This window comes from Eptatretus burgeri, chromosome 8 (genome assembly GCF_056783735.1).
Source record: "Eptatretus burgeri isolate ZD-2024b chromosome 8, Ebu_testis_v1, whole genome shotgun sequence".
NCBI lineage: Eukaryota > Metazoa > Chordata > Myxini > Myxiniformes > Myxinidae > Eptatretus > Eptatretus burgeri.
In genome coordinates, this window is record NC_140968.1 from 75,359,727 (window position 1) to 75,371,840 (window position 12,114).

The 12,114-nt window shown below is 42.3% G+C and overlaps 1 protein-coding gene across 4 annotated transcripts in view; it reads right to left on the minus strand.

The window, feature by feature from the left end:
• PPP4R1 (protein phosphatase 4 regulatory subunit 1) overlaps nt 1–12,114 on the minus strand; it is a 66,943-nt gene that overhangs the window by 25,790 nt on the left and 29,039 nt on the right. For all 4 annotated transcript variants that reach the window (XM_085892653.1, XM_085892655.1, XM_085892652.1 and 1 more), the window contains exon 11: nt 6,273–6,898. In XM_085892653.1, coding sequence (XP_085748779.1) covers nt 6,273–6,898 — 626 coding nt within the window. The remainder of the gene's footprint in view (nt 1–6,272; nt 6,899–12,114) is intronic.

A 12,114-nucleotide genomic window follows, 5' to 3' on the forward strand; every position in this document is an offset into this window, starting at 1 on the left:
CTCCCTCTGGACTCCCACCCGACCCCTTCCCCTCCCTCTGGACTCCCACCCGACCCCTTCCCCTCCCTCTGGACTCCCACCCGACCCCTTCCCCTCCCTCTGGACTCCCACCCGACCCCTTCCCCTCCCTCTGGACTCCCACCCGACCCCTTCCCCTCCCTCTGGACTCCCACCCGACCCCTTCCCCTCCCTCTGGACTCCCACCCGACCCCTTCCCCTCCCTCCGGACTCCCACCCGACCCCTTCCCCTCCCTCCGGACTCCCACCCGACCCCTTCCCCTCCCTCCGGACTCCCACCCGACCCCTTCCCCTCCCTCTGGACTCCCACCCGACCCCTTCCCCTCCCTCTGGACTCCCACCCGACCCCTTCCCCTCCCTCTGGACTCCCACCCGACCCCTTCCCCTCCCTCTGGACTCCCACCCGACCCCTTCCCCTCCCTCTGGACTCCCACCCGACCCCTTCCCCTCCCTCTGGACTCCCACCCGACCCCTTCCCCTCCCTCTGGACTCCCACCCGATCCCTTCCCATCCCTCTGGACTCCCACCCCACCCCTTCCCCTGGATTCCCACCCCACCCCTTCTCCTACACCTTCCCCTACCTCCTCCCACCTGCCCCCTCCCCAGCAGTGAAGGGAAATGTGAATGGGCATTTCAAGTCTCATCACTACCAACACCCTTCCTTCTCACTTCCCATTGACTTTAAAAAGTTGTTCTGGACCTGCTCATCAGATCCAAAGAGTTGTCGTAACCGGCTCTTTTGCCTCTGTGCTGTATCTCATGCTTGTTCAAGTTCTCAGGATTCTAGATTTTCACGCACACTTGTCTTGGATGTGATACATCAGTTGGACAGTCGTATATGCAAGATTTCTGGGTAAACACCATTTTGTGTTCTCCAATTTGGAGCCAAAATAGTAAAAGCTTTTGAAGTTCCAACTCGAGAAACGTGAACATGAGAAATATACATAATAAAAGAATGCTGGATGTTATATTGTCTTATGCATCAGATTGACGCTCACGGAAGAGCAACAACACAGAACAGACAATGACGTTCAAGGGGAGAAAGATCCAAAAGGTAGAATCCAAATTCAAAAAGATCACAACTGGTGTCCCTGGGCGGTGTAAAATAAAATCAGACACAACAATTACCTTTAAAAGAGTGAAAAAAAAAATTTGGAGCCATTTTACTTCATGACCCAAGGAGCCTATTATTTAATTATATTGGGTTGGGGGAGGGGGGAATCACTTTCCTAAAAAAAAAAATAAAAAAAAATGTCCAATTTGACAATTATTTAGGCCATGAGTTCCGATTGTCAAATATGGAAATTGATTTCTATAATCAGCTTTTAATAAGCCTATATGATACATTATTCAATCTTGCCAGGAGCCAATCACATTGCATCCAGCCTCACACAGCCAATCAACGTAAACTGCGAAACAGACGAACGGACAGCCATCTCTGTCTTCTCTACAGCGAGTGCCTTCAAAAAGTATTCACCACCTCGACTAAGGCACAGTTTGTTGTGTTACAGCCTGAATTTAAAATGGATTAAACTTAAATGTCACAGCCACACAAAATACCCCAAAAGGACAAAGTGAAAACATGTTTTTAGACATTTTTCCAAATTAAATAAAAATGAAAATCTGAAATGTCCTGAGTTAATAAATATCCAACCCCTTTCCTATGGCACTCCAAAATGAGCTCAGGTGCATCCAATTTCCTTTAATCATCCTTGAGATGTCACTACAACTTGATTGGAGTCCACCTGTGGCCAATCCAATTGACTGGACATGATATATAAAGAAACACACCTTTCTATACAAGGTCCAACAGTTGACAGTGCATGGCAGAGCAGAAACTCTACCATGAAGTGCAAAGAACTGTCTGTAGAACTCCGAGATAGAATTGTGAGGTGGCGTTGATCTGGGGAAGGGTTTAAACAATTTCTCGAGTGTTGAAAGGTCCCAAGAACGCAGCTCATCACCCATCTAACACCATCCCTACCGTTTACAATGGTGGTGGCAGCATCATGCTCTGGGGATGCTTTTCAGTGGCATTTACTGGGAGACTTGTGAGGATAGAAGGAACAATGAATGGAGCCAAATCATTGAGGAGAACCTGCTTCAGAGTGCAAAATATCTTAGACCGGCAAAGGTTTACGTTCCAACAGGACAATGACCCAAGCATGCAGCCAAGGAAACACTGGATTGGCTTCAGAACAAGAATGTGAAAGTCCTTGAGTGGCCCAGCCAAAGCCCAGACTAGAATCCCATTGAGAATCTGTGGAGAGAATTGAAGATTGCTGTTCACCGACGTTCCCCATCGAGCTTGATGAAACAGAAGACCAAGAAGGAACCCAGAGAAGTAAGGAGCAAAGATGGAGTCATCAGGAGGAACCTGGATAGGATTCGGGTTTCAGCTGCGACTCCCCAACCCTCAAACTATCCAAGCGCAGCCAAGTGGGCCCTCCAGAAAATATTCTGCAAGAATTCACTTCTCCTGAGAGATTTCTATTTCAATCATGTGAATATTACTTAACGCGTACACATGAGAGAATAGGAAACAACAAAAACAACACAATACCTTGGCAATTGTGAATCCGTGTCATTGGCTATAACCATTTTGCTTCCGTTTTTTGTTTTGTTGCTGGGTTTTTTTGTTTCCGTTTTTTTTCATGGAGAATGATGCATGCCGGGAGATCATGACCGGAAGTGTTTATTTATATATTCAATTATTATTTCCCAAAGTTAATTTATACTTCCAAAGGTGATTTTTTTTTCATGACAGGAAGTGTATATTTAGTATTTAACATTTCCGGGAGTGATTTTGAAAGTCTTTCCGGAACTTTTAATTTATTTTTGACCAGAAGTGATCCTTTATTTATTTATTCAATTATTTTTCCCCCAAAGTTAATTTTAATAAAGATATCTCCCGCATCATCAAAAAATATTTTTTTAATTGTGATTTACATTATTTGTTCGCTGATCCAGAATCCAGGCCAAAGTAACCGGAAATTGCGTCAAAATCATCAGCTGTGCGGCGCTTACACGTGCCACGGTATCGTTGGCAAGTATACAGTTGTGAACAAGTTTTATGTAAAGTCAGAAGCGAATGTAAGAAGAATTCTACGTTCGATTCTAGGCTTTGCTTATTCCATATTATTTATATTTCATTTCTCCTTCCTTCCTTCTTTGCGAATCGCATCGGCGTTTTTGGCCATCTTCCAGATCATGTGACGATCAAACGGGAAGGAAATTCAAAAATATGTCTGGTTATATACAAGATAATATTTTTTTACTATCATAATCAATAAACAGTTGCTGAATATCTTGTAGAATGGCAGACTAGATAGGTTTTGAAAATGGCGATTTTTATAACTTACGTGACCTCATCCCTGACCTTGAACCCGGACAAAAGTTATATCGTTGTGCAACACTCATCGACCTCTACCCACATACTAAGTTTCATCAAGATCGGAAAGAAAAATTGACGGACGTACGGACGGACATTTGGTCCGGCTTTATTAGGTCATCTCGGTAGAGATGACCTAATTTTACATATATATATATATATATATATATATATATATATATATATATATATATATATATATATATATATATATATATATATATATATATACAGCTCTGGAAAAAAATGGACAACTCCAAAAATTTTAAAAATTAGCATCTCTACATGTATGGCAGCCATTCCATTCCAGTGTCTGTTGAATTCCAACACAGGCACAGCTCATTCTACTTAGTGAGGTACTGATTAGGTGATCACCTGAACCGAATCTTATTTAACAAGGAAAAGTATAAAAACCACTGCTGTGGTCATCACTATCCTCTTGCAATGGGACCAGCTGGATGGCAAAAACAGTGCTAGTAGTACCTCAAAAGTAAATGGGATCAAAAAAATAACTATTGACCATGCCAAAAGAGTTGAAAAGAAAAGTTTTGAGTGAGGAAGAGAAGGGTTCAATTCTGGCTTCACTGGCAGAGGGATGCAGTGAGCATTACGTTGCTTCCATCCTTAAAATTTCAAAGACGGCGGTTCATAAGAACAAGGTCAAGCAGCAGACATTGGGGACAACAAAACTACAGACTTGGCAGAGGGCAAAAACAATTTTCCACTGACCGGGATGACCGCCAACTCATTCGAATGTCACTCAACAACCATAGGATGACATCAAGTGATCTACAAAAAGAATGGCAAACGGCAGCTGGGGTGAAGTGCACGGCGAGGACGGTTCGAAACAGGCTCCTAGGGGCAGGGCTGAAGTCGTGCAAAGCTAGAAAAAAGCCCTTCACCAATGAGAAGCAAAGAAGAGCAAGGCTGAGGTTTGCAAAAGACCATAAGGCTTGGACCATAGAGGACTGGAATAAGGTCATCTTCTCTGATGAGTCCAATTTTCAGCTTTGCCCAACACCTGGTCATCGAATGGTTAGATGGAGACCTGGAGAAGCTTACAAGCCACAGTGTCTCGCACCCACTGTGAAATTTGGTGGAGGATCAGTGATGATCTGGGGGTGCTTCAGCAAGGCTGGAATCGGGCAGATTTGTCTTTGTGAAGGACCCATGAATCAAGTCACGTACAAGGTTGTCCTGGAAGAACACTTGCTCCCATCTGCTCTGAGAATGTTCCCAAACTGAGGATTGGTTTTTTCAGCAGGACAATGCTCCATGCCACACAGCCAGGTCAATCAAGGTGTGGATGGAGGACCATCAGATCAAGACCCTGTCATGGCCAGCCCAATCTCCAGACCTGAACCCCATTGAAAACCTCTGGAATGTGATCAAGAGGAAGATGGATGGTCACAAGCAATCAAACAAAGCCGAGCTGCTTGAATTTTTGCGCCAGGAGTGGCATAAAGTCACCCAACAGCAATGTGAAAGACTGGTGGAGAGCATGCCAAGACGCATGAAAGCTGTGATTGAAAATCAGGGTTATTCCACAAAATATTGATTTCTGAACTCTTCCTAAGTTAAAACATTAGTACTGTGTTGTTTAAAAATGAATATGAACTTGTTTTGTTTGTATTATTTAAGGTCTGAAAACACTGAATCTTTGTTGTTATTTTGACCAGTTGTCATTTTCTGCAAATAAATGCTCTAAATGACAATATTTTTCTTCGGAATTTGGGAGAAATGTGAGTAGTTTATAGAATAAAACAAAAATGTTCATTTTACTCAAACACATTCCTATAAAGAGTAAAAACAGAAAAACTGATAATTTTTCAGTGGTCTCAATTTTATCCAGAGCTGTATATACTGTATCTATAATATAAAATAAAATAAATGAAGAAGGAACATTTATAAGTACATGTGGAAAAATTACAGGCCCAAACCAGGAAACCCAGACCGGAAATGCCCGAAATTGATTCCCCGTCTGGGCTCATAATTTTTCCACATATACTTATAATGGTCCATGACATATTCATATATGGAGGTACACATCATTGACGCACGGTAATTTTTCAAAGTATTCCCACATGGGGCTTTTTCCCCAAAATGATAAAGGTTGTTTAACTTCCAACTTAAACTTGTATTATATTGAAAATTATTTTGTTTAAAGCGAGATCAGTGTTGGTAATCGGCACAGGTCGATATGACCATCACGGATCGCCATATCGGTAATTGGTACAGGCTTTCTAAAGCACACCCAATTCATATAAAATAACCAATGGGCAATCGCTTTAAAAACAGCCATGAGGGCAAAGAAAAATGTGATTGTCTGTACAGTGCTTGGGTGTTGAAGGTTAAAAATTAAAACCCACTGAACGGACTTCCCAGTACATCTTGACATCATACATTCCACTGTTGTGCTATAGCAAAGTGCAAAGCTTTTAAAATGATGTATGGTATTTAAAGATTGTAAACACCATTCTTCGACTTGTTGGTGATATACCGGAATGTTCAAAATGCCAATACCAGTGTATCGATATGAAAAATACTGGAATAACCAGTATGATCGATATATCCCCGGACCGCATTTGAAAGAACAGATTGCAGTACCTGCCAGTCGGTTTGAGTGAACTGCCAGACTTGACAGTGCTGTGTAGCTCCCAAACAACAGCCAGATAGATAGAACATTGCTCGAGGAGCCAAGTAAGCTTGGAATGTCACTGATATCAATTACACAAGTCACAGAAATTTTTGCCTTGACAGTTCCATTATCACCAGTGCAAGACTTGGTTCACATCCCTTTGCATTCAACAACTCTCAAGTTTCCTGAAACACTCAACCCAGATATAAAAAAAATTGTGCAAACCTTCAGAAGTCGTGTTGCAATGACATCGGAAACCAGTCGGTTCACAGTTCGGTCCCGAAGGCTGGCTGCTGTCCAACGACCATCTCACAGGTTCTCCGTTTACCTCCCGTGCAGCAAACTTGGTACACCCAGAGCTTCCCCAATCATGACAGTTCTCGGCTGCCCGAGTCAGAAACTCCAAGTCATGTGTAACGCACGGCAAGGGGTCCCTCCAAAAAAGGAAGGAAGAGTAAGCAGTCTCTGGCTTCTCGAGTCCTGAAGTAGCTTTGGAGGTTTTACATTGCTCTTGCATTACATCAGAAGTTCCAATTGACAATGCAGCCTCCATAGGATCCCTGACACTATATCCAATCAACGATGTAACCGCATTTTCATCAGGAGTTAAATGCCTTGGCAAGTGCAACTCCCATTTTTCACCGGTTCCTTCATGTGCTCTACTCTTCCATAAACTTTCAGTCATCTGACCAGCATCACTGTCTTTTTCCAGTGAGCCACCCTGCCCTAGCAGATCACATCCACCTTCTTCACAGCACGCCCTGCCTGTAAGACGCTGCACCTTGTTGGCAGTGGTGTTATTTCCCTGAACAGCACTGGAAGTTTCCTTCTGCTGCTCTGCACCACCTTGCCTGCAACACCAGTGGAAAAAGAGAAAGAATGCAAATTACCGAATGGACAATTAAAAATAAAAATAAAATATAATAAACTTTTAAAAAGGACAAAATGAATATTAAAGATTTAATGATTTCTCCATTCAGTTCTTCAGTGTTAGAACACAACATGAACTAGAACGGGCACTCATAGAGCGCATACCTTCGCCACCACTACTTTTTTTGTTCTTGGTATGAGTGTGGGGAACTGGTTTCATATGAATGGTCTTATGACACAAACCACATATCTATAATGTCATGACCCCCCCCGACTTTCGGGGGCTACGGACTAAACAACAATCAACTCATGTCGTTTTGGCGAGTCTTCACTCGCAAGCTCGGTGAATACGTTTCAACAAGAGAAGGTAATCTCGTTTGATGCTGGTTTCATGCAAATCGAATAAGAATTGACTGAGTTATGCCGAAAACCGCATATTTTTCAAGGGCGTGACCCCCCCCCCGACATTTTACCCCAACCGGTGACATGTGTTATGACGTCATTGTGTCACAAGATTGGGCATTAAATTCTGAACATTTTGGTGCTGGGTTCATGTAAAGCGGACAAGAATTGACCGCGTTATGACAAAAACCGCATATTTTTCAAGGTCGTGACCCCCCTGACCTTTGACCCCTAACCGGTAACAAGAGTATGGGCGTCATTGTGTCATATTGCATATCACAAGACGAGGCGTTGAATTCTGAACATTTTGGCGTTAGTTGCATGCAAATTGACCGTGTTATCGTAAAAAGACGATTTTGACCTTTTCGTGACCTTGACCTTGACCTTTGACCCGAACGATCCCAAAATATAATCGAATGCTTCCTGGCTAATAACCAATCATCCCACCAAATTTCATGCAATTCGGTTTAATACTTTTTGAGTTATACGAATCACAAGATTACAAATAAATAAATAAATAAATAAATAAATAAATAAATAAATAAATAAATGAATAAATACACGCCGACCAAAACATAACCTTTCGCAGAATGCGAAGGTAATGAGTAAAGAAAAAAAAATAGTTAACCAGATTTAATCAGTTGAGACAGACCATGCTTTCATACACTGAACAAAATGAATGAAACCTCTCCAATACACTCATGGCTACACAGAACTGAAAAAACAATGAATCATTAAAATGTAATCCAAAACCCAGCCTCCATTACTATCAATTTAGTTTATGATATATCTTACTAAACTCAAATACTCACCATAGTTTATCTCCTCCACCGAAGGGGGACGGAGGTTATCTTTTTCACTCGTTTGTTTGTCTGTGAGCAGATCTCAAAAAGTTATGGACAGAATCGGACAAAACTTGGTGGGCAGGTTGGGTGTGTGACAAGGACGAATTGATTAGATTTTGTTGAACATCTGGAGCCAGCTTCAAGCATTTTCACCGAGGGCAATTCTTGTTATTTTAAGCGATTCTTCACCATTGAAAGACAGGGCCACAAACAATACATCGCCTGATATTCGAAAAAGTTGACAAGTTACGACAAAACTTAGTGGATGAGTTGGGGAGGTGACAAGAACAAGCCGATTTGACTTGATTTATGATCCGGATGCAGATTCGGCCCATCAGTGGGATACAAAATAAAACTGTTTAGCCTGGCAGTTTTATGCGCTGTATCGAGTGTCATTGTAGTTTATAAATGTTTGGGAATGAAAAAAAAAAAAAAAACCTGATGATGCTGGCAGAAATCAAGGCTCTCACCAAGACGGCACTGGATACACTTGTGGAAATGACAACAAGCACCAAGAACCTCAAATAAAAGTCTTTGTGGGCAGTTTTGTTTCAATGCTGCTTCTTTTCATTTCAGCTTATTAGATTTGCTAGAATTTGTTCTGTTAAGAATGATTTTGTAGTTCATGCCAAGATGATGTGTTCCATCATGTTAGAGAGGGGTTATTGTGCTAAGAGCTTGATTCGGTCATGTGAGAAGGTTTTTAAATATCATTGTAATCCTTTGTTTAAGGTTTGTTGGTTTTCATGTAAACAGGTTCCCGTAGCATTGGAAGTTGTGTGAAATAATAATAAGAAATAATGTGTTTTTTAATAAGGGGATGGGGGTGGGATGTGTGTGGTTTGTATGCTTTCTGTTGGAATGTAGTGTGGGTGTTTTCTGTTTGTGTGTGCGAGTGTGTGTTTATTCTGTCCTCATCTCCCTCTCTTTCTTTTTCTTTGTCTATGGAGGGGTGAATCTTGCAAGTAGTTTTTGTAAGGTTCACTTGGCTTCACCTGGATGGGCTTGAGGGTAGAGAAGTAGCAGCCGAAACCGGAATCCTATCCAAGTTCCTCCTGATGACTCCATCTCTGCCCGTCTGTTCCTCCTGATACTCCAGTGCTACATTTGGTTAGTTATTTGAATGAACACTCAAATACAATGGAGTTTTCTGATGGGAATCCACATTTATTTGAACTCGAATATAGTTGAGGAAAGCCCAATATCGTTTTGGACAGGGAAGGATTGGTGTTGTGTTAACGTAGACATTGCACAAGCGATTCCAACTGTACAGGAATGTACATGTTGCCATTGGTAATTAGAAGACACTTTTTTCCCTTTCCTTTTATCTGATTCAAATAGCTCAATGCCCCATACTTCGGTATCTCATTATGCTTGATCCTGGCAGAGGTACATTGACCAGTCTTGCTCTTGCGGTGGGCACAACAGTTTGATGTGCCATAATTAATCTTGGATCCAGTGGTTTCACGAAGGACTAGGGCATCCCCTTCAAGCGACACATGGCACCGACCCCCCAACTGTTATGAGAAATGGGAAAGGGGTACCGCATAATCCGCAGATGCAACTAAAGATGCAAGTTGAGAAAAATGAGAGCAAAGTTGAAACATGGAATGTTGGTACGATGGACGATGGGAGAGAGTTGGTGGCTACCATATTGAGAAGAAAAAGTTGACATTTTGTGTGTACAGGAGACAAAATAGATTGGGAAGAGTACAACAGAACTAGAAGAAGGCTACAAATTTTATTACTGTGGAGAACAGAGAAAGAGAAATTGAGTTGAAGTCTTATTGAAGGAGTGGAAAGGGAAAGTACTGGAAGTGAAGATAATTAGTGATAGGTTGATTCCAGTAAAGTTGGTAGCAGAGAATGGACTGGTGAATATAATCTCAGTGTACTTGCCACAAACTGGGTGGTCAGACCAGGTGAAAGGCATTATTCAGAGAGCAGTTAGAAGACCTAATCAGGAAGGTATCAGCTGGTGAGAAGGTTATAATTGGTGCAGACTTAAATGGCCATGTAGGACAAGAAGTGGGTGGATATGAATATGGCATGAGAAATCCACAGGAGACAGACACTGATCAAATATCAGGTTGTGCATCTGATATTTGATTAGTGTCCTTAACCTACTTTTTGGGGATTGTGACCAAATTAACAAAAACCACCTTCATGATCACAACTGGAATAATTTTCCTCCAATTTTTATGATGTTGAATTTTATAGATAGATTGTAGATGGGGACACATTTTCTTAATTTATACTCTATCCATAAATGTCTCTCCGAAATCTCACTCTCACCACGTCTCTATGAAAGGACCATCTGGAAACTCCCCTCACCCCACCCCCCTTTCCATCTACTTTCTCAACAATCCTCTTGAAAAGGTTTGTCTCAAGTTTTTGGGCCTCACTATCTGTCATGATCTTTCCTGGGAAAGCCACATTTCCAAGCTGGCCTCCAACGCCAGTTGTCGACTGGGCATCGTCCATCATGCAGTCCTTCCTTGGCATACCTAAACTCTTGACCACATACAAAGCATTCATCCACAGCTTAATGGAGAACTACTCTCCCTTCTGGGCTGATGCACCTGCCTCATACCTAGCTAATCTCTTCACGCTGTGAAAACCAAAGCTTTTAGGATCATTAGTATCTCCCGCAATGAAACTGAGTCTTTCACCCTCTCATCGCAGGCAGGTCAGTGGTCTTTCTGTCTTCTACCGACCTTACCCCCACCCCCCCCCCCGCCCCATTCTGTCCCAGTAATATTTCTGCAGGGCTTACAACCTCCTTCTGGTGAAACTGCCAAAATCAAGAATCACTGCTCACCTTCACTCTTTCATTCCTCTTTTTCCCCACCTCTGGAATAAACTCCCACACCCTCTTAAACCCCACTCTTTCCACCAGATCTTCAAAACAGATGTTCACCATGACCTCACATCTTCCTCCATCCAAAAACATGATCTTTTCTACCCCCAGTAGCCCACCTCAAACCCAATTCCTTAAAATTCCCCGTTTCCTTCCTGAAAGTCCCTGCAGTGTCTATCTTGTTTACCCTGTGTACCCCGCCCCATCTCTCTCTCTTCCACAGATCTGATGTCACTGTTCCCGACTGTTGTGCTTCCCTCTCTCATCCACTCTTGTCTCCTGTTGCCTTTATTACAAGTTCTGCGTGTTAAGGCCCGGTCACACCTTGACGTTTTAGCCAACGTATGCCGATTTTTGAATTTTTTTTCTAAAACGCTGGCACACGTTGAATACGTTATGGGTAAGTTTTGATAACATTGAGAGCACGCTGAAAAACACTGCCATACGTCGTTGTACGTTGGCTTTAAACGTTGTACTTTTTGGTTGTCCTCAAATTTTTTCATGCTTGAAATTTCACGACGTATGCCGGCGTATGACTCACACAGTCCGCTACGCTGGCCACAAGTTGTATGCACGGTCTGCGATCGTTGACAGACGTCAACACATGCTACTTATAAGTTAATCATAAGTTGAGACACGCCGAGGTAATGTTTAGCGTACCCGAAACTTATTTCTAACCTATGATTAACGTGTTGTTGGCACGTTACGCGATCGTTGCCACACATCGACAGACGTTACTTTTAAGTTACTTATAGGCTGAAAGACGTCGGGAAAATGGATCGTCCTTGCGTCAGCGTCCACGGCCACGGCCAGGACACTTATTTGCAGCATTCTTCAAACTTTTCTTCAGCATGACGAGGATGTTCACACTTCGATGTCTAGCTTGGCTATGATTCCAATTGTCCATCGGCAGCGTCTATTTAAAATAGTCGAGTTTGAGCGTTTTAACACGTTCAGAAGAAACGCTTCAAATTTCCAAACCCCAGCGTCAAAAAACAAAGGCGAGTGACAGCAATTTAAATCGTTCATTGTAAACAATGAAATTGCTGAGTGGTACCGTTTAAAAGTCGTTGAGTGTAAAAAAAATCCA